Here is a 27,993-nt window from a genome sequence, read left to right on the forward strand (position 1 = left end):
CACGCATCTTGAATGAGGCCACAAAACAATGCCCCAAAGCAGCCTTTAATCGTACTAGCCGACCGCTGCGCTTGCCACGGCTGGGGGCTCGCTTCCGTCGGAAAGGTAGAGACCAGAAGCGACACAGGTAAGCTGGAATACCCAACAGCAGGGGCGAGGTTTTATCTCTAGTATAATTCCTCGATAACACATTTCCAGTCGAGGCTCCAATGTCCAGCAATCGTTGGCGATCATACACAATCATAGCGTTCACACTTGTAATAGAGTTAAAAGCGGACAGTAGACAAAACAGGCAAAACAGGAGGAGCGTCAGACGGCAAGCCTCAAACACTGGCGCCATCTTGAAAATACAGACAACACAAAGAAGTGTTTCTTAAGCAAAGGCTTAAACATGTCGAGGGTCTGAGCCACTCTGATGTGGAGAGGCAGATCTGCCCTTGTTTTTAATCTGGAAGTCAGGATATCCAGAAGGAGCTGAGATGCTCTGATTGGAGCCTGACGGTGCAACAAATCTGTCATACACTCAGGTGCATATCCTTGGAATGTTCCTTTTATTGAGCTACTGCAGGATACTACAGGATATGAAGGAAAAATTTAAAGTGGCCAGAGTAAATCATAAATCAAACTTAGAGTTGGGCGTTCTTCCCTTAGCTCCCCTAAGACTCCACTAAGAAATTAAAGCTTTTACAACATGTTACTAATGTTACTTCTGTAGACAGTGGACCTTAACCTGAGTGGCAGTTCCGAGGACTTTAGTTGAAGGATATTTGTGTACACATAAAACACGCTGTAACTGTACTTTGCTGAACCAAGCTAAGAACAAACACTTAACATGGGACCTGGTCCATTATCTGAGAGATCAGATACCACCGATGAGACAGGAAGGTTTCATTTTTTTAACACTCCATAGAAAAAACATCTTACTTCAAATCTCCTCTCAAAGTTCTGGAACTCAAACATTCTGGCTTGAAATCCTTCAGCGAGGGCTCCACCTGAAACACAACAACAATACTTTATTATTAAGACCTGCTTTGATACGATTTGGAATTGTTAAAATCAAAAATCAAATCAAATTTTATTTGTATAGCACATTTCAGCAGCAAGGCATTTCAAGGTGCTTTACATAATTAAAAAACAAAATAAAAACAGCATGTGACATTGAATAAACAGTAAGAAAGAGACAAAAACCCGCACTCTAACCCTAATTTAGCCATAAGCAGCTCTAAACAGGTGGGTTTTAAGTTGAGATTTAAAGGCACCCAGTGTTTCAGCTGTTTTACAGTTTTCTGGAAGTTTGTTCCAAATTTGTGGTGCATAGAAACTGAATGCACCCCAGCCAACTGACCTAAACATAAAAATGGCTACAACTCGACTGCTATCCATTTAAGATTCTCTTGGTGGCGGGAAAAAAGGTAATTACCAAAAAAATAGTGCCAATCTGAACCTCCTACAATTAAAGAATGGATACAACTGTAAATTCAATATTTGAGACTAAGATCTTGATACACAGACAAAGAACAATACCAAGTCAAGTGGAAAAAATGGACAAATTTCACCTCAACGATACAGCACTAAAAAAGGAAATAAAGGGTCTTATAATTTTATATCTTTCACCCCCAGTGCTCAGTTTTTTGTTTTTTTGTTTTGGTTTCTCTTATGATTTTGTTCACCTCTCCTCTTGGTTGTGTTTTGGAAAACATGGCTACGACTCAGTCAATTTTACAGGTACTGACATAAAATATAATCACCAGCCACTTTATGAGGTAGACCTGTCCAACTGCTCATTAACGTAAATGTTGAATCAGCCAATCACATCATCTAGGCATGTAGCCATGGCCAAGACGATCTGCTGCAGTTCAAACCGAGCAGCAGAATGGGGAAGAAAGGTGATTTAAGTGACTTTGAACGTGGCATGGTTGTTGGTGCCAGACGGGCTGGTCTGAGTATTTCAGAAACTGCTGATCTGCTGGGATTTTCACGCACATCCATCTCTAGGGTTTACAGAGAATGGTCCAAAAAAGAGAAAATATCCAGTGAGCGGCAGTTCTGTGGGCAAAAATGCCTTGTTAATGCCAGAGATCAGAGGATAATGGCCAGACTGGTTCAAGCTGATAGAACGGCAACAGTAACTCAAATAACCACTTGTTACAACCGAGGTATGCAGTACAGCATCTCTAACTGCACAACACGTAGAACCTTGAGGTGGATGGGCTACAGCAGCAGAAGACCACACCGGGTGCCACTCCTGTCAGCTAAGAACAGGAAACTGAGGCTACAATTTGCACAGACTCAACAAAATTGGACAATAAAAGATTGGAAAAATGTTGCCTGGTCTGATGAGTCTCGATTTCTGCTGTGACATTCAGATGGTAGGGTCAGAATTTGGCATCAACAACATAAAAGCAAGGATCCATCCTGCCTTGTATAAACGGTATAGACTGGTGGTGGTGGTGCAGTGCTGTGGGGGATATTTTCCTGGCACACTTTGGGCCCATTAGTACCAAATGAGCATTGTGTCAACACCACAGCCTACCTGAGTATTGTTGCTGACCATGTCCATCCCTTTATGACCACAGTGTACCCATCTTCTGATGGCTAATTCCAGCAGGATAACCATGTCATAAAGCGTGAATCATCTCAGACTAGTTTCTTAAACACAACAATGAGTTCACTGTACTCGAATGGCCTCCACAGTCACCAGATCTCAATCCAATAGAGCACCTTTGGGATGTGGTGGAACGGGAGATTCTCATCATGGATGTACAGCCAACAAATCTGCAGTAACTGTGTGATGCTGTCATGTCGATATGGACCAGACTCTCTGAGGAATGTTTCCAGTACCTTGTTGAATCTATGCCACAGAGGATTAAGGCAGTTCTGAAGGCAAAATGGGGTCCAACCTGGTACTAGCAAGGTGTATCTAATAAAGTGGCCGGTGAATGTATAAAATATAAAATAAAATACCTCAGACTGATCCCCAACACATTCTGAGCACTAATAGATTGCGCAAGATCTTTCTTTACAATTTTGTCATTAACTATTTGAAATCAATTCTGTTAGCAAAATATCCCATTAATGACTGGATTAATTTTAATTAAACTTTCAGAAAGTAATTATTGATTTTACATCTACAACTTACTTTTTGTCATTTCAATTCAAGATGGCTCCCAAAGCTAATCAACATTAGCTAAGACAAAATTAGCCAGTTTTACAGATACTGAGCTAAAATTCAATGTAGAAGTAGCTGAGAGTCATTAACAATGATACTCTGAGAGTGACATCTTGCAAAACCACATGAAATCACAAACGGACAGCTACAAATACATCAGTTCTTATTATAAGATGATCCATCCATCCAGTCATCTGTGGTCGGGTCGTGAAGGCAACAGGTCCAGGAGAGAAAGCCAGCCATCCCTTTCCCCAGCTCCTCCTGGGGGATCCCAAGGCGTTCCCAGGCCAGAAAGGATACATAATCCCTCCAGCAAGTTCTGGATCTGCCCCGGGGTCTATTCCCAGTGGGACATGCCCTGAAAACCTCCAAAGGGAGACCTTAACTCCTTTTAATAGAAAAGAGCAGCAGCTCTACTCCGAGCTCCCCCTGGATGACGGAGCTCCTTACTTTATCTCTAAGACTGAGGGAGCTCATCCCATGATCTCGTTCTTTCAGCCATGATCCAAACCTCAAGGGTTAGAACATAGACACACCAGTGAATCAAGAAGCTTGCCTTTTGACCAACCTGAGCAACACCCTCAGTTATGTAGACGAGGCCCCAGTTCGTCAATCGATCTCCCTCTCCATCCTACCATCACTAGTGAACAAGACTCCCAGATACTTGAACTCCTTCACCTGAAACAAAGACTTATACCTTACCTGAAGGGAGCATTCTGCCCATTTCCAGTTGAGGACCATGTCCTCGGACTTAGAGGAGTAGAGTCTCATCCCAGCCACTTCACATTTGGCTCTGAACTATACCAGCGCAAGCTAAAGATCATGGCCTGCAGGCGCCAACGAAACCACATCATCTGCAAAAAGCAGAGATGAGACCCTGAGGTTCCCAAACCAGACACCCTCCTGTCCATGAGTGCATCTTGAGGTCTTGTCTATGAGCACCACAAACAACAGCCCTGGTGGAGTCGAACCTGCACCAAGAACAAGCTCGACTTGGTGCCGAGGATGCGGACACAGCTTTGGATGCAATCACAGCACTGACTCTATGTGGATAAATCTGAACATGAGAACATGAGAACATGAGAATTTTACCCCATTCTTCTTTACAGAACTGCTCAAACTCTGTCAGGTTGTGTAGATCGGACATGAGAAGAACAACACATTCTCTTCTGAATTTAGGTCTGGGCTTTGACTCACCCACTCCAGAACATTTACCTTGTTGTCTTTAAACCAGTTCTGTGTAGTTTTTGCTGTGAGCTTCAGGTTGTTGTCCTGCTGGAAAATAAATCTTCTCCCAAGCAGACAGCATCAGATTGTCCTGCAGGATTTCCCTACATTTTGCTGCATTCATTTTACCCTCCATCTTTACAAGCCTTCTAGAGCCAGCTGCTGAGCAGCATCACCATAGCATAATGCTGCTACCGCCATGCTTCACAGTGGGGATGGTGAGTTTGTGGTGATGTGCAGTATGTGGTTTCCATCAAACACGGTGTCTTGTCTGATGGCCAAAAAGCTCCAATTTGGTCTGTATTTGCTATATAAATAATTTTGACTTGACTTGGTCTCATCAGACCACAAAACTTTCTTCCAATTGACAACAGAGTCTTCCACAAGCTGTTTGGCAAACTCTAGACAAACTCTAGGCCCTAAACTCCTGAGGATGTTTAGGGCCTTGGAAATCATTTTGTATCCATCCCATGACTTGCACGTTTCAATAATCATTTCTCTGAGTTGATTAGTGTTCTTTTGTCGTCATGGTGTAATGCTACTAGGAATACTGATTACCCAGTGAATAGATCTTCCAAATACAGGTGTTCTTATACTGGAATCACTTGAGACCCATCCGCTGCCCTCAGGTGATTTCCATTCACTAATTACTGCTACGAGCAGCAAGTGGCTGAGCCTCTGTTGAATTAGGACAGTCCCTTTAAAGGGGATGAATATTTATGCAATCCCCTATTTTACACTGCATATTCTTATTTAATTGGCATTCGTTGTGGAAATTAGTTTTCACTTTGTCATTGAAGAGGATTTGTTCCTGAGTCAAAAAGGCCAATTTATATTGACCATGATTGATAAATAATAGCAATAAAAAAGTAAAACATCCAAGAGGGTAAATACTTTTTATAGGCACTGTAACAGTAATGAAAGCTGTTTTTAAACCAGGCAAACAAACAAGAAAGAAAGAGGAAGGGAGAGACTGAGAGAGAAAAAGACTGAAACATGATGATTGAGCTTTCATGGTTTCTGTAGTTGTTCTGTCACAAGCACAGTGTGCCGGAGATGAGTTTGCAACGGGGACACACTTCTTTAGCCAGTTCCACGGTGTAGAGTTGGTGGGGGAAGACATCTTGATGGGAAAACTCATATCAACATAACACCGGCCTCATTAATCCCCCCACCTACCAGCCACTTCTACAAACACAAGACCAACTTGAAGCGATTCCCACAGCCAGGCAACAACAAACTGAAAGCACAGAAAGCATCTTAACAAGAGCTCATCTCAGCTGCTGCTTTGTGATTTACGACCGTTGCCTGTTTCATGTTTTGCTTAAATCGACCTTTCTGCAGTTAAGTTTACTTCACTCTTCCCAGGCCCTGCAGGCTAGGATTTTTATCAATCCAATGAATCACCATGGAATGGGATGCCTATTTTCTGACAGGAAAGCTGAGTTCACCCATGACTATAGTTTCCACTTTCACTTTGCTTTTAATATAAACTCCGATGGCAGAAAGAGGATGATGGGATGCTCTAATATTTTATTTATTTATTTATTGGGGGGGGTTCTGTTCAGCATCAGAAAGCAACTTGGCATGTCACTACCAGGTGCCATTGAAACAAACACCACTGTGTGTTAATGCACATTAATTCTTTAACTTTGCCAATTTGGAATAGATTTTAAATAGAATCAGTGTCCATCCGTACTAGCCTGGGATCTTTATTCTCTTTCATTTTCACTGGTCGGACGGATTAATGTGGAGGGGAATGCATGCAAGCTCACCCATGACTATAGTTTCCATTTTACTATCCTTTCAAAACAGAAACAGTCCTTTCTCTTTCTTTTCTTCCAGACAGGGAGGAAGGCTGTAGCAGTGACTACTACATGCTGATGCTTAAAAAAAGTATGTATATGACATTTTTTATACCTTTGAATGTGTTCATTTTAACTAGATTTTGAATATTCAAAAACCACTGCCCACTTCCCCTCCCTTTTGGTGAGGGTCATTAGGGTCTGTTAACCTGCTCAGCATGCACATGCTTCATGTCATGTGCATGAAGGTGTGAATTGGTGTGAAACTAACTGAGCATCCGATTCAAAACTAAAAGAGTCAGTTCTTCTGTCTGATTTACTGGAGCATTTTCCTCTGCTGTGACCTGTACATCCCTAACATAAAAAATCTAAACTAGTTTTTAAATAGGTTTTGTAAATTGAACAGCTTTTTAAAAAATAATTTTATTTTCTATTTATTTATGGGTTTTTTTATTCCTATTAGAAACCAAAGTAAGTCCAGTCCCCACCTGCTTCTGGCATTCCTTGAGACTTCTGCACCCGAGCCTGAAGAACTTCTTTGGCAGAGACAAAGAAGATGCGATCACTAGCCTGGGCTCGGTCCACCACACCCAACTCCTCCACCAGGAAGTTGGTGCAGCGATCCATATGCTGCCTCCGGACCTGAGACAACAACATCAAATGAATTATGTGCTGTGAAACTGTGTGGGTAAACGACAAATTATTGGCACACAAGAAAGTTGACTAAATGTTTTACTAAACAATCCTAGGCTCCAGGTTCCGCACATGGATGTTCTACCAAGACAAGAGGTCATGGAGCTGTAATTAAAAGCAAATATGGCAATTCTGAGGGGTCTCACTTTAAAAGCTGTGTCCTTATAGAACAATATTTGTTGTTGATTGTGTTGCAGCATTAGAATGAATCCTGTCCCAGTTCAAAGGCTCCTCCAACTGTGCTCTGAAAATGTCAACTTCTTTTCTCAATGAAAGAAAGTCTACACCTTCATAGTCTCACTTATTCAGAGATTTATTGTACATAACAGACAATGGTGGCTCAGAAGTAAGGTTACCAACACAAAATAAGTTCATCTGTGGAAAAGTATGCTTTGAAACTGAAGTGCAGTTGAACCCAGGTGTTTACATCTCACTGTTTGACATTAGGTCAAACCAAACCTTTCCTGTTTCAGCTCAGTTAGAATTCTTTAAATTATTTCTATGTTTTAAACGCCTGAATAATAAGAGATAATATTTATTATTATTATTTTCTTCAGAGTCACAAGTTTAGTATTTGGTTGCATTGCCTTTAAACGTATGACTTGGATCCAATTCTTGAAGTATTTTTCTACAAGCTTCTCCTTGTAGTTTGCTGAGATTTTGTCTCATTCCTCCTGACGGAACTGCTGTAAATGGGTCAGGTTTGTAGGCAGCCTTGCTCATACACACCTTTTCAGCTCTGCCCACAAATCTTTCACAGCATTGAGATCAGGGCTTTGTGGCAGTCATGCCAAAACCCTGACTTTGTTATCCTTAAGGCACTTTGTAACCAGGTTGGCAGTACGCTTCGGGTCGGTGTCCATTTGAGGAGTTATCTGCCCAAACTTTAACTTCCTGCCTGATGTCTTGAGATGTTTTTTCCTCATGAGGCCATCTATTTTGTGAAGTGCACCAGTCCCTCCTGCAGCAAAACCATGCAACTGGAATAAAGTCTGGATGGACTGCAAGTGACTCAACAAGACAAGGAGATGAAGACAACTCATCCTGCATGTTGCTTTGACAACATCCACAGAGGCTAAGTGATCAAAGGTAAGATTTTCCTTCTGTGAATAGCTGTCATCTGTTAGTTCACCATGTAGCCTCCATGACAGGCCATCTGCATCTTTGTTCTGCCTGCCTGCAAAATATTAGGTGCTAATGCTCAACCAATACATGCTCATCCTTTGCTGTTGGCTTGTGTGGCTAGTAGGCTGACTTCAGCAGCTAACTGCTTGCAGCAGGTATTGATATACAGGAGTGTTTCATGTTTGAATCATTTCTTGGGGGAACACTGAGCTCAGCAATATCACATTTAGTTGGTAAAACAGAATTGTGGTTAGTCTCAGTTCCTATTCCAACAGGAATCTTGCCTGGAGGTCAAGATAAAAGGGTGATGAGACAGTTTTCTGTTAAAATGCCACCCAGGAAGGATGACATGGTAGGCAGCTCCAGCAATGTCTTGTTTTCAATGTTCATGCTAAAATGGCTACAACTCTGTCAGTTCAGGGTTTCCCTCAGTGTATTATAAGCCTGGAGGGCTTTACTGCCCCCGCCGACAGGCTGAGCTCCACTTGTTTATTGTAAAATACACCATTTTTTTTCCACCCACACCCCCAAAACTGCTACCTTTCTCTACCTCTTTACACGGTAACACCTACTACAACATACAACATGTCACGGAGAAAGGGTCAAAAGACGTTGGACTCCTTTTTTTTTTTCAAAGTCCGAGGAGCAGTGGTGCAGACGAGGAGTCTATTTATTTACCTGCTGAGCAATGGGAGCGCACTGACACTGAGAATACCTCATTAACGTTAGCAAGGTCGCAGCTAAATGAGGCCGAGCCACCTTCAGCTACCTGGAGTTAGCAGGTTGTCAGAGCCACAGGAATAAACATGGAATGAGCGGGTTTAACCAAAAATGGTTAGTTGAGCTAAAATTCAGCAGGTGGCTTTACAAGACTGAATATGGTAAGAATGTTTTGTACTTAGTGAAAATATTATCCTTGTTTACCAGTAAAATGATGCTAATAAATTCAGCATTAGATGTTTTGTTGTTTCATGTAGTGATCCAACATGCAGCCTGTGCCACAAAAAGCACAGTCCAGTCCAGCATCTGTCTGTTTGTCAGAGTTCTCTGTTATTATTCATTGGCCTGGAAGTGAGACGTGTGTTGGTGCTTTGTTTGCACTTTTTCATTCATGTTCATTTAATTTATTTGTAAATGTGACTTAAATTAGGATTTAAATTAGGTGCAAACAATTAGTATTTATTTTAATTGTATTTTTGTTTAAAAAGTATTTCAAAAGTTCCTTTTTGTAAAACTGTAGTTGTGTAAATATTTGGCACAAATATCTTACAATATCACATAATAAATAGCCATATTTTCAACTTTCCTTTCAACTTTAATCTTTTTTTTACTAAATCACGGAACGGCCACCTCCCACCAGGCTTTGCCTCTTTTCTGGGGGAAACCCTGTCAGTTCTCAACATAAGATGATCTCAGTCTAAAACTCTAGTATGAAAGGCAACAGGCAATATGCATTCCTTCAATGAAAGCTATGCCCTTAATTTTATTTATTTTTTAAGACAGCCAATATGCATTAGAATGAGGACTAAGTGTAAAACAGCCCTAAGGCCTTGATGTTTTAACAACTATGTTATGTTGATGTGAAATGGACTAACCTCCTCCATATATTCAGGCTCTGAGGCTGAGGCATCCCAGCGGTTGTTGAGGATAAATATGTTGGGACTGGAGAGACGCTCATTGACTTTGTGAAAGAAGGACTTCTCCTGTAAAAAGATAGCAAAGATTTATTTACAGTCCTGCAGATAATTCCAATTTGATCTCAGTAAACAACAGGTAAATAAGCTGTAGTCTCACCGTCTGCATGAGAGTGGATTCAGAGTTTGCCACCAGAACAAAGACATCAGCATCAAGGCAGAACTTGTCGATCCAGCTGTCCAGTTCAGTGGTGACATCAATGCCAGGGCTGGAAGGGAGGGAGACAAAAACAGAAAACATTCAGAAAAGTGTGCTTTTCTCTTTCATATTACTAAAGCTCAAACAACATCTGACCTGTCCACCAGCACCAGATCATCTCTGAGCAGAGCACACTTGGCTTTAGGCCACATGACACAGACCATGCTGCCAGCATCCAGGTCCTCGTCCTGGTGGAGCGCATGGGCAAGCTGGTTCACCGTCTAATTACAGAGCACACTCCATTAGCTGAGCATTCACTAACCTACTTTCTACCTCCTGAAAAGAAACCTGGATTTTGTTTTCAGACCTGGATGCTTTTCTTATCGTCTGAGCCTTGGGTCAAGAGGAAGGCCTCGCTGCCGTCCGTGCCCTCCACCTTCAGGAAGCAGTTGGTGGTGTGTCCAATCCCAGAGGGCAGCACTTTGTCACATAGCATGGCATTGATTACTGAACTCTTTCCATTACTGGTCCTGCAGCAGAAAACAAACCTGTCAGCACTTTAACAGTGAAACCCCAGTTTTAAAAAGGTTGGGACAGTGTGGGACAATGTCAGTGAAAACATTCTCAACAAACACGTTACGTCTGTTGTGGCTTTTCTTAAATCTCATTTTGAACATTTAATATGAATACTATGTTCCACTGGGAATAAAATACGGGTTTATGACATTTGCACATTATTGCATTCTGGTTTAAATTAATATTTTACAAAATGCCTCACATTTTTCGGAATTCTGAGCAAAAACCCTTTTTAAAAAACAACTTTCTACAACAAAAAAATGCCAGATCAACAACTGGATTATTAATCTTGATCTGTTTATTTAATGTCAGATATTCGTTCACCTTCCTTAGTACTGTACATTGTTCAGTCTGAATATTATTTACTGGAAGAAACCTGGAAAGGCCATGCACTGATAAATCTGTGTATGCTGCCGTTTTTAGGGATTTTTTTCAATTTCTCCACTGATGTTGCCTCCTGACTCCCCATTATTGAGCCCCTCTTTCACATTTATACAACCCCAATTCCAATAAAGTTGGGATGTTGTGTAAAACATAAATAAAATCAGAATCCTTTTTGCAAATTCTTTTTAACCTTTATTCAATTAAAGACACTACAAAGACAAGATATTTAATGTTCAAACATAAACTTTGTTGTTGGTCTGCAAATATTTACTCATTTTGAATTTGATGCCTGCAACATGTTCCATAAAAGCTGGGACAGGGCGTGTCTGCCACTGTGTTCCATCACCTTTCCTTTTACCAACACTCAGGAAGCGTTAAGGAACTGAGGACACTAATTGCTGTGGGATTCTTTCCCATTCTTGATGTACAACTTTAGTTGCTCAGCAGTCCAGGGTCTCTGTTGTCGTATTTTGCGCCTCATGATGGGCCACACATTTTCAGTGGGAGACAGGTTTTGGACTGCAGGCAGGCCAGTTGAAACAACCACACAGTCCTTTTCCTCTTTGGCTCGGAGGACACAACCTCCATGATTTCTGAAAACAACTTGAAATGTGAAACTTTCCACTTTGTATCAGTCCATCTCAGATGAGCTCGGGTCCAGAGAAGCTGGTGGCGTTTCTGGATGTTGTTGATGTTTGGCTTTCACTTTGTATGGTAGTTTGAACTAACACTTGTAGATGTAGTGACAAAAACTGTGTTCACTGACGATGGTTTTCTGAAGTGTTCCTGAGCCCCTGTGGTAATATCCATTACAGAATAATGTTGGGATTTAATGCAGTGTCCCCTGAGGGGTCAAAGGTCATTCCTCAACTTTCCCAGCGTTTTGTTGCCCCTGTCCCAGCTGTTTTGGAACGTGTTGCAGGTATCCCATTTAAAATGAGTGAATATTTGCAAAACAAGAATAAACTTTATCAGTTTAAACATTAAATATCTTGTCTTTGTAGTGTATTCATTTGATTATAGGTTGAAAAGGATTTGCAAATCATGGTATTCCGTTTTTATTTATGTTTTACACAACATGCCAACTTCATTGGAATTGGGGTTGTATACATTCATGTCATTTCTCTTTATCTGAAGTTAGGAGCAAGGAAGGAACTATTTACAATTCTAGCTAGGGGTCCAAGCCTTGGAGGCAAGGGAATGCGACTACAATCCTACTGAAACTGTTCTGTTTACTTTTTTTATTCCATAAATAAGACTCATACTGTAGCCCAAACCACAAGGGGTTTGGGGATGACATTTCCATGATGGTACCGAGGGCTTGCATATGCAAAACACTGTACAAAAAACTCAAATATGTCCACCTATAGGGGGTGCTAATATTGTGGGTTTTGCACTTTGTTCTGTAACTTCTTAACTGTAAGTTGCACAAATCAAAGCCTTATGGCTCCATGTTCCCACAACTGTACAGAATAGGATGGTATACGCCACGTTCATTTCCACCTGAAAGTGTTTGCTACATAACAAAATATGCATAACCTACTTCTGACTTCTTCTTGAAGGTTTAAAGTTCAATCAACATAAAACTACTTTGTGTTGGTCCATCACGTACAACCCCAGTAAAATAATCTGAAGTTGACAAATGCAAAGTTTAAAGGTTAGACTTTTTCACAGCACCGTAGATCCTGTGATTCTCAAACAAAAGCTGAAGCGACTCTACAAGCTCAGCCCTAACATTTGTACATCAGAAAGAGAAACTTATGAGATGTTCAAACGGCTGACAGAGATGGAAGTACACAGCTACCGGAGTCTACAATTCAACAGCTGGTAAATGCAAGGAGATTACCTTCCAAAGAAGACCACCTTCATTTGTCGACGAGCGAGCACTTCTCCAATCCCCGCCACTTTGGAGAGGTAATTCTGGACCTCATGGACCTGCTCCTCAGTGGTGACTGGGTTCAGCTCTTCATTTTGGTAAGTATCTAACAAGTGGAGGGTCTAGAGGTCAGCTTTTCATATCAAACATCTCATATCTGTTGATAGTTACTAGAATAACCTGATAAAAATCTGAATAAATTTGATCTGGAGGGTTTTCAGACTGATGTCAAATAAATGTTGTGAAATGTAATAGTCTGAAGAGCAAATCTGTTTACTTGCATGTTTGAATTGTCACTTGTACAGAAAACTCACAAATCCAATAAAAATAATGGATCAAGTAAATCAACTAAGCAAGAATCAAAGTTGTTGACAGTTAAACAGAAAGAAGTGGTTTAGTATCACTGTGAGGATGTAAAGTTAGGGCTCAAAGTGTTCTCAGCAGTACTGACACTTTTAAATGTCATTTCTCACAAACTTGCAGGGATGCAGCATCAAAGTCAGATTGATATCAATTATATCACCCATGGGAGAATGGTTGAAAACAGGAAGCCATGATTCATTCTGCACTGCTTCAGATTGGGTCAAATTTAGGGGACCGGGAGAATCATGAGGAACAATGACGAGTTAAAACCAATCAAAGGCAGAGCTGGGTGTGGTTGGAATCTGATCAGCTACACAGACAAGGATCAATACTGTGAGTAAACAGTAACTCTATTGGTGTACAATTCAAGCCTTAGCCATACGGGAAGTGGAAGTTTGTACCTTCCAGAAAGGTTGCACTCTCCTTGATGTAGGCCCCCAGTTGTTCAAATATCCCATTGATCTTCTTCTTTGCTGTGACAAAATGTTTAAGTGGTGATGCCTTTACTTCTGCCATCATTCTCTTTTCCTTCTTGCAGTGAAGTACAGGTCTCTTTCCAACCCAACCCTGAGACATGGCACTGCACACAAGAAGAACACAAACACAAACACTTTAAACACTTTACTTTAAATATCTATGGGAGGCTAAGCTGTTATTTTGGTTATGTTGGAAAGGTAACATCCACAATGCTGCAGTTCAAATTAGACTTCAGCTTAGTTTGTCTTGTGATCCGAGCATAGGAAATGATTTTTACCAACAACCAAACAGCCCCGTGTTGAAGGAAAAGCCTAACTTTACTTGAAGGAATGCATATCATGCCAGAGTTTTAGATTATGAGTTAAAGCCATTTTGGTCAAAACTTGAAAAGAACATTCTTGGCAATTTCATGAGATACCACAAAATATCAGGCTTAGAGCATGTGTCGAACATGACTCTCAGCTACTACCACATCAAATTTTGCCTGTAAATATGGGAAATCTGTAAAATTGACGTACTTCTAGTCAATTTTGTGTTGGCTAATGTTGACTAGTTGTGGTGACCATCTTGACTATAAAAGTTAATCAGTTGTAGAAGTCCATTCAATAGTTACTTTCTGAGAGTTTCAGTGATGTATGAAACATTTTGCTAACTGACAGACAGGATTGAGTCCAACAGTTAATGATAAACTTTCATAATGAGCAGTGCTTGAAGTATGTCCTGTAACTGACTCTGAGCTAAGACTACACAAATGTCACTACAAGGTCTGTAAAACGGACTGAATTCTAACAGTTTTACTGTTTACTGAGGTCAGTTGGCTGTGGTGGCCATGGTAACTGGGTTGGCTCCAACAGTTAATCAGCTGGAAGTCAACTCAGTCACAGTGTAACAAGACACTATTTCTCAACAAACTCAACATGTTTATGAAATGTAAGTCTGAACATACAATAGCAAGGTAAATCTATATGAATTGACAAAAATCAACAGATGAAAAAAACTCTAAAGTATATTTTTATCTTTTAGGAAAATGTCAGTGTTTTACATAGAGGAGCAATGTACCGCAGCCAGCCACTAGAGGGTGCTCGTCCTCAGCGGCTCAACCTTCCAGCTTCCGGTGCTGTTCCTAGCTAAAAGAAATGTCTCCTGTGAACCTGTAACAAGCCACTTTCTGCCGACTCATTCTTAGACATGTTAGTTAACTTCAGTCAATTAAATGCTGTCACTTTTCTGATCAGTGAGGGCAGGTCTGTGGGCTCTTCTGACTGAACTGGACGAAGCTCACCTGTCTGTTCACATCTTATGAACCACCTGACACATTTTAATCAAATTCTCAATCAGTAATCACTCATTTAATCCAAAGCAATGTAACCACCACAGCTAATTGACCTTGGCCAACAGAAAAATGTCCATTTTACAAATCTTATGATACAATTTGGTGTGGTAGTTGGGAGTTGCTAACAGATCTCGCGAGATCTCGCGAACCACATTACTTTAAAGACCTGACGTAAACTGCGTCATTTCTCAACATTAAAATGTTTAGGTTTAAAACCATGGCATGAAGGCTGCAGGTTTTTAATATCTATAAATAAAAGTAACTTGAAGAGATGTTTCTGGTGTCTGTGACCGTAAACACCTCCCTGAAGCCATTAAGCTGTGACCTTTCACACATTTAAAGGTATGTCTGAACAGGTGCTATACCGCCGGACTTTTCATAGATGTACAGACAAAACACGCTCACATTCAGATAAATAAACGCCCCATCACACCATCTAAAGTGGTATTGTGCCTGTGCTAGCTGCTGCTAATTTCTGCCTTACCGTAGATGGAGACCAGGGCTCTTACATCCTGACTCTCAGCTTCTCAAATCCTGACAATCCCGAGCGAGCTTTATAAACCCAGCGGTTTGGACCGGCTGTCTGAATCCAGAGGGCGGCCCTGCTGCCCTGATGTTCGTGTCCACAACCGGCTCGGTTTGTGGACATATAAATCAGCAAAGCGTCCTGTTTCTGCTGAATGTCAGGACTTATTTTGGTGTTGTCGCTTTCTTCTTCTTCTTCTGCGGTAATGTCATCGGACTCCTTCTCCGTCTCAATGCCGGGTGACAAAGAACAAACTGGTGTGGTGCTGCCCCCTATCGACGGGAAGTGAGGTTAATGCACAGAAACTGCAATAAATGGGGATTATTATTAGTATTGTTGACAGCCGCTGAAAGGCGGACGATAATGTGTTTGTTTGTCTGACTGTTAGCAAAATATCGTATAAAACACTGGACATAACTTAATAAAACTCTCAATAAGTCATCATTAGATGTAGGACTACAAGGTGGCTGCATGTTGGAGTAGCTCTGTTCCATTCTATCTGAGATATTGCTTTTGAAAACTTTATTCCTCTTTTTTTCTGGATGTAAGTCACTTTTTTTGGATGATTATTTCCTCTGGTATCAGATGCTGTGCAGCTGGAAGGATTTTTACTAGTCTTTTTACTTTTGGACATTTTGTTATGATGCATAACCATGACAACAAATGTTAAATGTGAAGAACCCTGAAGTCCAGTCATGGTCAGAACCAAGCAGAGCGCCCATATATCCACCGGAGGTAAAGCTCCCAGGAAGCAGCTCGCCACCAAAGCTTCCCGCAGGAGCGCCTTGGACACCAGCCGAGTGAAGAAGCCTCATCTCTACAGGCCCTGGACCGTGGCTCTCAGGGAGATCCACCGATACCAGAAATCCACCGAGCTGCTCATCCAGAAGCTGCCCTTCCAGCACCTGGTCCAGGAGATCACCCAGGACTTCAAGACCAATCTGAGCTTCCAGAGCTCAGCCATCATGGCTCTGCAGGAGGCCAGCGAGGCTCACCTGGTGGGGCTCTTTGAGGACACCAGGACCGAGGACACATCGGGACAGACCGCTATAAGAGACTCTTCCTGCCCACAGCCATCAACTCTTTAACAAAACCAGGATTATGAGCTACAACAACATTTAATTTCCCTTTGGGATAAATAAAGTATTTTTGAACTGAATTTCCACACTATATGACCATGGGGACATAACTGAAAAGTGAATTGAATAACATTTGTAGCCAACGCAGTTCAAGATTGGCTTGAGCCAACATAAAAATGACAATACCTCAATAATTTCTATCTACTCAGCGTGACATTTCAGGATATCATGAGATTGTGCATAAGTTTATTTCCAAAGTTTGACCAAAATAAGACGATCTTAGTCTAAAACCTTGGTATAAAAGGCAGCAGGTGATATGCTAAGCCTTTAAATCAGGAGTAGGCAGTCCTGGTCCTGGAGGGCCACCATCCTGCATGTTCTCCTTGTTCCTCTGCTCCAACACACCTGATTTGAATCAATGGGTGATTAACAGGCTTCTGCAGAACATGAAGAGGTGATTTAACCTCTGAATCAGGTGTGTTGGAGCAGAGAAACAAGGAAAACCTGCAGGATGGTGGCCCTGAGGACCAGGATTGCTTACCCCTGCTTTAAATGATCAAGGCCTGATCATTTTCAGTTTGAATTAATTTGTAGTTAATCAGTAAGTTCTACGGATTCATTTCTTTATTCAACCTCATATTGCTGTTGGTGCATTAACACCTGTTCTGTGATTCTAGTTTTCATATATGAACAATTATGACTTATTTAAACTTGTATGACTGATTCATGATCAAATATATTTATTGAACACGCCGATATCTGTTGAATTCTTCTATATCTCATCTCTTTCTTCCACTGTGATATTTGCCATATTTATGCAGTATTCTGTATATTTATTACCTGTCTGGTTTAAGATAGTATAGAAAAAGGATATTGACTTCTTGATTTGACCAAGAAGTAATTGTACTATCACTGACTCATCAGGATTTCTACTAAAAGTCTTTTTTTAGATATAAAGTCCCAAATCTGAAGGATATCTAAAAACTGATTCCTATAGAGATTAGATCTGTCATGTAATTACCGTAGTCAAATGATGCCAATAGTGATGCATCTTTCATTCTTTCTATTCCCTTGGACTTCCAAGTACTGTACCCTCTGTTTCTCATACCTGGTAAGAAATCTGGCTTACCTTGGGTTGGAACAGGACAGCAGGTAAGTTAGGGCCCTGTTTACACCAGAACGATCTCTGCAAATATTAGTGGGGTTTTTTTTTTCAATGTTTATTGTTGCAAAAAAAACACGGATATGGCTGTGCTCATTGAATCTACTGTAGTTTCTATGCTAGATAGGAAATGATGAACTATCACACGTCACTTCATATTATTTTCTCAGAGGGGGGAGGTTATAAGATCAGTCGTGTTGTGATTGGTGAATATGTGCACATAAAAGGAGGGACACTTGACCAAAAAATCCTCTCAGAGAGCCTATCAGTATCAACAATAAAGCCACTCAGCCAACCATGAAGTAATTTATGTACCTTATTAGGATGAGTAAGGGGCTCATCTTACTCATGTCTAATAAGGTACAGATTATTCTGCCATAACTTTGGCAGAATAATCATTTTAATGAGTGAGACTTCCAGGTCATCTATGCAAGTCTTTTGGTTGTTTCCAGTAGAAGGTTGGTATTTGCTTTAAACATATCATTGAAAATAAGGGGATAATTCAAATGTCCAAGTATACTAAAGCTGCCCTGGACCACTGGAATGGGTCCAGTGAGACCAAATAAATGATTACCATGCAGATCATGAATGCATGGTATGATTCATTGCAGTCTAGCTGACCTTTGTGACATTGATGTTGTTACAATAAATTAGCCATATATTGTCCAGTCCTAGTTTGTATTCATCTGGACCTATCCATAATACTGGTTCATGTGTTCTAGCAGTGTTACAGTAAAATACATTTTTTCTTTTGAAATAACCTAACATTTACTGCTGAGCATAGCTGGTAACTGTTGGACTGATTATGATTTATAATTCTACCAGAATTTGGTTTCTGTTCCTCCCCAACAGAATGTAAAACCTCTTGTTCCCGACCTTGTAACCTTACACGATAGGTGCTACAGTAAGTGTTCTCTGATGTTTACAGGATCCTGATATTCATTTGAAATCCTGAGACTGACTGCAGCTTAATGTTCATAATGATCTGAGGCTGCATACAATAACCCAATAATGATCCAATGAATTGGATGTGTATGGTCTTTAGAGAGGTCCAGTCACTGAGACTAAACACGTCATGATCATAAACACCTTCATGGATGTGTCTGTGAGCGGCTATGTTATCCTCTCATCAATCCACACCACTAAAACCTTTGGACTGTTTTAACACTTTCTAGGTTTCCATTGTACAGTTTATTATTGGACTCTTTATTTATTAACATCACTGATTTCGTTTCATCCAATGAAATTTGAAACTCCTATGTATTCAACCACTTTTCAACTGTATAAATTGCTTTCTGTCATTTATATTCCACTTCCTGGTTCCAAACCAGTGAAGCCCTTTATCCTAAATGAAATGATAAACTGTCCGTGTCATCCTATAATAAACTCTTATTCATATGACAGTCAGCCTCTGAGGTCCATTTTATCCAGTTTTAGTAGCAAACCCCCACATCACAGCAATAACACAGAAACTGTAAATCTAAGCATTTCTTTATTCCATATTAATCTTCAGACAGTGAAAAAAGACAAGTCTTTGTTTTACTGTTCTCTAGTCTATTAAAGGATAATATAAATGTTTAAAACAAAACTAAGTTAAAGGTGGTCAACTTTGTATTTCTACTGGTTGTCAGCTCCAACCTGAACAACGGGAACAGAACAGTGTTGAACATTGGTTTACAGAAATAAAACCTGCTTTCTGCTCTGCTGTCTCCACATTCAGTCTGACGGGCCTTACTTGGCTTTAGTTCACTTTTGGTCCCCATGATGTAAAATGTTAACTACAGGTTCCTGAGTTGTACTGAACCCAACCAGAAACCACCAGTATAATCGTTCACACTAAACCAGATCTTTTCTGTTCTCTTCATTCATCTAAAGCAGTCTCTTTAGAAGTTCTGTCTGGGTTGTCATTTTTCTGGAAACCTTACCAATTTGAGCTGTTTTTGTGACAAATGAATTAGGAACAGTTCCTAATGATGATCAAGTTCCTTGGATTTGTTGGGGCCAGACTGATGAGAGACAGCTCTGAAACGGAGTACATCATTATACAGTTGACACTATTCACAGAAGAGTTTCATCACAAAAAATAAATCTAAGCAACTACAAGGTACGTGTGTTTGTTGTGACAAATACAACTCTACACAGATATTTCCTCTGCAGTTAGATGGACAGTCTCCCGTCTCCTCCGAGGTAGTCAGTATAAATTTACTTCAAAACAAACAGAAAAATATTAAATTTCCCACCAGTTTCACTGAGAATCGGTTTCTTCAAAGTTCAGATACAATTTCATTAGAGTACCAGGTTAAAGTCTGGGCAGCGGCAGCCTTTTCTTTGTTTCTCACACTGTAGAACAAAACTACTGACATCTAAACTCTAAAACATGTATAACCTTAAAGCACAGTAACAAAAGTATGATGGTGTGGGCAGTTCATTTGAAACTGAAAGCACATTTAACAGCATCACGTGAGCTGAACTGGACCATCACCTGGTGTCCATCAGAACGAGTCAGAGGACACACTCATGATCTGTAATAATCGAGACCGACCCAGTGGATACGCTCTGGATGAGCCAGACTGCAAAGCCAAAAAGTGCTGAGCATTTACAGAATATCGTTGCAAAGAGTCTAAGAATCTCTCAGCAATCTATGACACCCCTTTAGCTGGTCCCTGTTCTGTTTACTTTATTCCATGTGTTATTTTTAGAGTTTGGACCCAACTGTAATCCTGTACAATATAGACAACAACCGCGGAGTGTTAGTAACATGCACCCACATCTTTAAAAAGAGTTTAGTTTAACAACAATATGATATGATAGAAGCAAGCCGTTTGAATAAGTCTTTTTTTTACATATGTAAATACATACATGTACATGTTTACATGTATATAAATGTGTACCCATAAAATCACCGCCCTAATTCTAAAGGTTTGCACATCAGAGCATAAATGACAATAATTTGGTTCTCATTAAGTGTCATTTTCAAATGAACAACACATGACTACACTGTCGTTGTTTAATGATGAAAAACTAAAGCGAAATGTAAAAATCCACCTTCGGTTTTTTACAGGGATAATTCACAGAACGGATCAGCGATTAACTGATCATCCAATAGGAGGAGGCTTGTCCGTTTGCTGCTCTGGAGCATTTAACCCAATACAAAGGCCTTCAGAGACAAACCTGCTGCTGCTCACATTTCAGACAGCTGCCTATTTTCTCAGGAGTGGACATGGAGCCAAATTCCCCCTAAAGGTCAGAGAAATGAACTCCAGACTCTAGGCCACAGTTAACAGGTTAAAGGTAAAGTTCATGAGACGACAACTAAGAAAAAGAGTTACTGAAAGCTAAAAGTCTGAATCATACAACATGTGGAGGATCTCTGTTCAGCTTATAAAAACAGCAATGTCATGTGTTGATATAAAACCTGGACTATGAAGCAAGTCGGACATTGTCAGGATAACTTTAAGACAGCTGGCGTAACAATCTCTGACAATGGAGCTGGGACAAGCAGGACTTCTGACTTTGGATCTGTGCATGTTGATGTCAAAACCTCAGAGAAGGAAGCAAAAAAACACAGCTCAGTGTATGCTTTCATACATTTAATGGGGTGGGAAACGTTTCAACCTGAACCTTTCAGATAAAAGCTTCTTGTAAATCAGAACAGAAAAAAATGTTTTGGTTGATCTTTGAGTTTAATCTGCCTGTAAAACATTTTCAATAATCAATGTGGAAACATGAATATGAATGTGTGAGCAGTTAAAACTAATCTGTTCCAATTCAGATGTATGAAACGAGGAAGTTAGCTCATCTGAGGAGTTAATCAACCTATAAGTTATATAGTTTCACACTTTTAAACTGAGAAGTCTCCTCAGAGCATACAGCTTTAGTTAAAATGATCAAGTAATCTGCTCCATCAGCATCAGTTCTGCTCTTATTATGGAAGATAAGTTTTACTGAGAGGTCCTCATCAGGGTGTAACAGAACTGTCATGTAGAATATGTGCCTTCCAGCCATATCATAACCAAGCTTTGCTTAAATAGTATCGTCTTCTGGGGCTATCTTACTGGCCTGTGAGCATTTTTAGACTAGTTGGGGAAAATATAAAGATGCAGTTTTACTAAATTAGGTGTTTGTAACCAATGAGCCATGCCAACACAATCTGAACAGCCAATTATAGAAAATCAGTTTATAATGAGATTAAATGAGAAGGGTTCGAGTCCCTTTGGGAGAGGCTCCATTGTTATCCAAGCAACACTGTTCATCTCTGCTCTGCAGCAGATCCAGGTGGGAACTACGCCACAATCATGATGCTGAAGTTCCTGAACACAACCTGAACTTACTTTATTATATATTTGCTTTGTAGTTCAGACCTCAGGTGAGAACCAAATTGCATTTCATGCCCTAAGATGCAAAACCTTGGAAAATGTAAAAAATGTATTAAAAAAAAAAAGTGTTCCTATGAATCACACATACAGCTCTCACACACATCACTTGTAAACATCTCAGATAGACCAACAACATTGTACTAAAACTCCAGATCTTTAAACTGGTTGTTCCTAAAAATAAAACACATGTTTATACTTTGCTATCAGCTGACTGATAAACTGACCAGGCACGTTGTGCTTAAACTGAAGTCCTATAGCTTCTACTATCTGCCACAATCCAAAAGTTCCTTACTTCAGGTAAAAAGAACCAATTAATTATTTTAGAAATAAGTGCTTAAACCCAGTCTAGAGACTCTTAGAGGTACAACAGAAGCCTTTTAATATGAAACACTTGGAAACTTGTCATCTGTGTGCTGACTGAGACTTTTCTTCTCTAATAAGAAAATAAACTGTATTTACTGTATGATTGAAAGGGACAACAATGGTGACTTGGTTAAGCCTCTTTCACTGGATGACGATCACCCTCCCCTCCACAGGACCTGCACAATCTATCAGAACGTTTCTGGATCACAGAAATGGAAGATCGACATCAACACTACACTGTTAGCACTCACTGAATGATTTCTGTCTTCTTTAGACTTCCTCCTGCATCGTCACCATGCTCTATACATCAGCAGCACATTCCCAGGACAACACTACCACCAACTGTACTGAGTTCAGATGCAGCTGCTAGAATATCACAATGCTCCCACCACTGGTACCACATGTGTGCTACTTTTTTAAATACCTTTTCTGCACAGAACCTCAACCCACCGCCCATCTACCTTAAGCCAGGATCTCACTAGGTTGCAACTGTTGCTGAACGGTACTGTATTTGTGATGGAGTCTCCAAAGTGTTTCAAAATGTTTTTTAGGGCTTCTCAATCTGTATGAATGAGTGGCAGAGGCTCACAGTGTTCAAACAATGTGTGTGACAAATTTCTCCCAAAATCGAGGTGTCAAAGGCATTTCAAATAGTTCTCAATTTGTTTTTCTGTACTTTTAAACAGCTAAAGTTGGCTTTCGACACCTCAAAACTATCCCAGGCTCGTTATCCACTGTTCTTAATACACCCCTAAAGGCGAGAACAACACCCTGCAAAGATTATCCTCATTCTGGACGATCTTTCATCATCCAGTGTGAAGGGGTCCTCAACACCATGTCACCATTTGGCTCAGGGCTTAAAGGAGGAAATAGCAGCTGATCTGGGATCATTGTTGTCATGTTTGTACAAAGTAACATTTGTTTCTGTAGAAAGATTCAGTGTTTGATGATTTTAATATTTGTTTTACCCACAAACTGCAGCTTTTCAACCTTGTGTGCTCAAACTGAACGTAAGTGCATTTAAACCTTCCACGGTACACAACATATTAAACATAAAGGCCCAGCAATCCTTGAAGGACTGCATACAGCCCGCCGCCTTCCTTAGTCTAAAACTTTGGTTTTAGACTAAGGTCTTGTGTTGAGAAATGACGGCCCTATAGTCGTTTTGGTCAAACTTTGTAAATAATGTTATGTGCGATCACATGTGATAAAGTGTGCGTTGAGGAGGACAATCAACTACTACCACACCTAACTTTAGATCTATATCTGCAAAACTGATTGGGTTAGAGCCAATTTTGTGTTTGCTAATAGTCAATTATCTATGGTAGCCACTTCTAATTAGAGTGGCTCCAAAAGTGAATGAACAGCCATGGATTACTTTCTCAGTGATTCCTTCAAATCTATCCAGTGGTTGATGAGATGTTGCTAACAAGGCAGTGACAGCAGAACAGACTCCAACAGTTTGAAGCAGATCAGCTGGTGCTTAGAGCATGTGTTGGGGTTGACTCTCAGCTGTATCTGTAAAACTGGCAGATTTACAGACAGTTTCCTGTTTGCTAAGTTTAAGGTTTATCAGTTGTACATCTAATTAATACTTTCAGAAAATTTCCCTAAAATCTGTCCAGTATTTTCCTAAACGACAGATAAACAAACCCAGGCATTTGCCGTCAGTGGCGGGCGATATTGATGAAACGTAGCAGAGTGTAGTATTCATGTCACCATTCTGAGACTCAGTTTCATCTGAAACTCTGAATTCTTCATTTTATGCTTTCCAATAAGTTTTAAGTGCAGTTAATGATAATTATAATTACGGTCTGCACTAACACTAAACAATAGTTTCATTTTCCATTCCAAATAAAAGATGAAAAGGTTTCTGACTTTAGATTTAAGCGCTGGTGATAAAACTGTAGGTTATTTTCCATTTTATTTGTACTGAACAGAAAGTGCTGCTAAGATCACCTGTTTAGTCTGGTTCTGAAAGTTTTCACAGGAACTGGCCTGGTTCTGAGGCCAGCTGCTCACAGCCTCCACAGAAACTCTTGCTTGTTAGCTTTTAAACTCTGAGGTAATACTGATGAGGTGAATAGTTGTTAACACATCAGATTCACAATAATGACAAAGTTCTCATCTTTTTTTCCCCGACACATAAGTGCACGTGACAGTGGTGGTGGGGCTGCTCACTGCTGAAAGGCCTGGTAATAGTGAGGTAGGGGGCTGGAAGTGCTCATAGCAGAAGTGTACGCCTGAGGTAGCTGGCTGTGTACTCCAGGACCCTGGGACACATGAGCCTGAGGGGGCTGGAAGAACGAGAAGGGCCCTGGGGTCTGGGAGGGGAGCCCGGCGGAGGAGGAGGGAGGGGAGGTGGTGGAGGCAGCAGGTGGATAGCTCATCACCAACCCCCCCACCCCCATGTGAGGGCTGTATGGGGGCAAGCTGAAGGGCAGGAAGCTGAGCAGGGGTCCCAGCTCCATGTTAGTGGGGCACGACATCTCCGTGGTGGAGAGGGCGGGGCTCCGGCACAGCAGGTGGGAGTCGCCCTCACCCAACACCTCCCTCTGAGGGGAGGCAGAGGTAGATGTGTTCACAGCACACAGCTGAGGTGGGGGGGGTGCACTCTGCAGGTCCAGCAAGAAGTTCTCCACGTCAGAGCGAGAGTATGAGGTAGAGCCGTAGGACTGCTGCTGGGGGGCTGCTGGGGGCTGCAAGGGCTGCAAGGGCTGGGGGTGGGAGGACTGGGTAGACACATGGTGACCCACCCCCATGGGTGAAGGCAACAAGCCTTGCATGAGCCCCTGAGAGTGACCCATACCTGGAACTGGATTAGTGTAAGAGGGACCCAGGTCCCTGACAAAAGGCTCCATGGGTTCCTTGGTGACAGAGGTGAGGTCAGAGGTCAACAGGCTGGGCTCCTCCTTCACCGGACAGTGAGCGGTGGGGGTCAGAGTAGCTGCAGGAGTGCTGGGGGGGCCCGGTGACATCATCCCTGACTCCTGAGCGTGGCTCTTCTTCAGGTGGCGAGTCAGGTGGTCTCTGCGTCCAAAACGCTGAGCGCAGCGGGGGCACAAGAAGTCCCGACGCCCGGTGTGCACCACGGCATGACGTCGTACATCCTTCCGAGTGTAAAAACGCCGGTCACATCGCTCGCAAGAGTACTTCCTCTCTCTGACAGGCACACTGGTGCTGCCTTCTGATGAAGGAGGCCTGTCGTGGTCGCTCAGCGTCTCCAACAGGGAGGGGGGCTCTTCTGGGCAGGCCAGACCCCCTGCGGAGCTGTGGGTGGTCACAAGGTGGCGTCTGTAACCCAACTGAGTGTTGTACTGCTTCCCACAGTCCTGGCACTGGAAAAGCTGCCTGCTGGCTGTTAGGTTGTCCTGTAGCTGAGCTTTTAGATGGTCCTGCTGGTGGAACATGGTCTAACAGGACGACGACGGATGATCCTGCAGCTGCACGAGGACTCTGGCCAAGAGCCTGAGTCGACACGGACAAAGGACCATCAGTCTGCAGCCCTCTGGTTGCGCCGTTAACTTCAGAGAGCAAAGTTGGAACTCAGAAGTGTGATTTTAAAACAGAGATGTGTGAAGCCACTGGCCTTACTGGGACAAGCCTGATCCCAGAGTTGGTTTTCTGATACAGTAGGTGCCATAGCCCCTCCCCAAAGGGCTGCAGTGATGAGGGGTTAGAGCAGGTGAATGTGTCTACTAAGAACAGCTCCTGTGTTAGTAGGTTCTGAACAGATGAAGAGCAGACAATTCACAGGAGCAGACCAAGATCCTTACAGACCTGCAAAACAGGAACAAAACCAACTGTCACTGTGAGAAAATATTACATTTTACAGAAAACTATACTCTGCAACCAAGGCTGAAACTGCAATGTATTTACTTTATTATCAGATTTTTTTTTTTTTACCTGTTGAAATTGATTTATAAAGTCCTGAACCAGTTTTTTTTGTTGTGTGAAAATAATAAATGTACTACAGCATGGAACAAAGATTAAAGAACATTTACAACTAAAAAGAAATGTTGAATGGTGCCAATAAGTCTTACATCACAAGGGAGATAAAAGGAATGCATCTTCAGGAAGAGTCAAGCCTTAAGTCAGGGAACACTGCAGGAGTGAGGGATGCACTAAAGAAGGTGATGAGAGTGGCTCGGGTCAAACAGGATCTGTGTGGGATTCTATCTGCAGAATGACTAACATGCACTGGGCCTGCTATTAACAACATCACTGATGAGCTAAATAATTTTTATTTGCGTTTTTAAAAGGATAACCAGAGTTATGCAGTAAAAACTTAGAGGGGTTAATTGTAATCTGCACAAAGACAGAATTTTAATTGACCAGGCCTCTGTGCACACCAATAAAGCTACAGGACCTGATGGTATGTTGGCTTTTATTTTAAAGACATCTTCTGAGAAACTCACACCAGATCTCTGTTGATCTGTTGTGATTCCTGTTCCTAAGAAAGTACGCCCCCAGGTGAACAATGACTTTTGACCTGTGGCTCTCAAGCACAACTGGAGAAACTGTTGAATAAAAAGTTACAGGTGGAGGTAGTGCATCGCCTGGATCAACATCAGTTTGCATACAAAAGGAAACAGAGTACAAGTGATGCCATTTTAACGGTTATACACCTGGTTTTAAAACATCTGGAGAGACCCTCTGCATATGCAAGACTGGTTTTTATTGGCTTTAGCTCTGCTTTTATTTCTATTCAGCCATACAGCCTTCTGAAAAAACTAAAATAGCTGAATGTGAATCCACTTTTAATTCAGTGTTATCATTCTTTCCTGTCTCTTAGGCCACAGCACAAGGACCCCGCAGGACTGCGTTAGTTCACCCTTTTATTTGCACTTTACACTAATGACTGCGTTAGCTCTCAGCTGAATCAATATGTTGTGAAATTTTCCGGTTACACTGTTATACTCAGTCTGCGAACCACACATTGGAACTTAAAGAGCCTCAGCCGTGCAGTGGAGGAGTCATTCTTGTTCTTTAGGAAACTGAAGGATGACAAAGTTTGATGGATGTGGTTAGTTTAGCTCCTGGTGAAAATGACAACCAAACTCTGGTGGCTGACTGTGCAGTTAATGTTCTGAAATATAAACGTTCAACAGAAAAACCACTGCCTCCGGCCGGAACAGAGAAATGGACCACGTGTTTTATGACAGTGTTTAACCATCAGTGACTTGTGATTTTTTTTTGTTAAACTGTTTTGTGAACATGGGCCTCTCTGGTAGGGAAGGAGCCTGAGCTGGTGTGTGAGGATGAGAGGTTCCGGCTAGAAATAGTCGGGCTTACCTCAACGCACGGCTCTGACTCTGGAACCAGTCTCCCTGAGAGGGGTTGGACACTCTTTAACTCCCCGGTGTTGAGTTGTCCCCGGTGAGAGGCGCCGAGCAGGAGTGGGCATACTTGTTGCCCCCCATCTTGGTGCCTGTACGTTGGGGTTCACCCCGGTGAATGAGAGGGTAGCCTCCCTCCGCCTACGTGTGGAGGGACGGGTCCTGACTGTTGTTTGCGTTTATGCGCCGAACAGCAGTTCAGATTACCCACCCTTTTTGGAGTCCTTGGAAGGGTTACTGGAGGGTGCCCCTCCTGGGGACTCCCTTGTTTTGCTGGGGGACTTCAA

The 27,993-nt window shown here is 41.6% G+C and overlaps 2 protein-coding genes across 2 annotated transcripts in view; both read right to left on the reverse strand.

The window, feature by feature from the left end:
* Positions 1 to 15,620, reverse strand: part of mfn2 (mitofusin 2) — a gene marked incomplete at its 3' end in the record, with an annotated part of 22,178 nt that extends 6,558 nt beyond the window's left edge. The window contains 9 exon segments of the mRNA XM_037976991.1: positions 925 to 992; positions 6,690 to 6,843; positions 9,615 to 9,722; positions 9,814 to 9,922; positions 10,009 to 10,133; positions 10,220 to 10,382; positions 12,659 to 12,794; positions 13,453 to 13,631; positions 15,346 to 15,620. Coding sequence (XP_037832919.1) covers positions 925 to 992; positions 6,690 to 6,843; positions 9,615 to 9,722; positions 9,814 to 9,922; positions 10,009 to 10,133; positions 10,220 to 10,382; positions 12,659 to 12,794; positions 13,453 to 13,627 — 1,038 coding nt within the window.
* Positions 15,621 to 19,101: 3,481 nt separating this feature from the next.
* LOC108249437 (zinc finger protein PLAG1) overlaps positions 19,102 to 27,993 on the reverse strand; it is an 18,737-nt gene continuing 9,845 nt past the window's right edge. Inside the window, exon 2 of the mRNA XM_017438832.3 lies at positions 19,102 to 26,147. Within this exon, the coding sequence (XP_017294321.1) occupies positions 24,545 to 25,777 (1,233 nt within the window). The 5' untranslated portion in view covers positions 25,778 to 26,147 and the 3' untranslated portion in view covers positions 19,102 to 24,544. The remainder of the gene's footprint in view (positions 26,148 to 27,993) is intronic.

This window comes from Kryptolebias marmoratus, linkage group LG8 (assembly GCF_001649575.2).
Source record: "Kryptolebias marmoratus isolate JLee-2015 linkage group LG8, ASM164957v2, whole genome shotgun sequence".
Taxonomy (NCBI): Eukaryota; Metazoa; Chordata; class Actinopteri; order Cyprinodontiformes; family Rivulidae; genus Kryptolebias; species Kryptolebias marmoratus.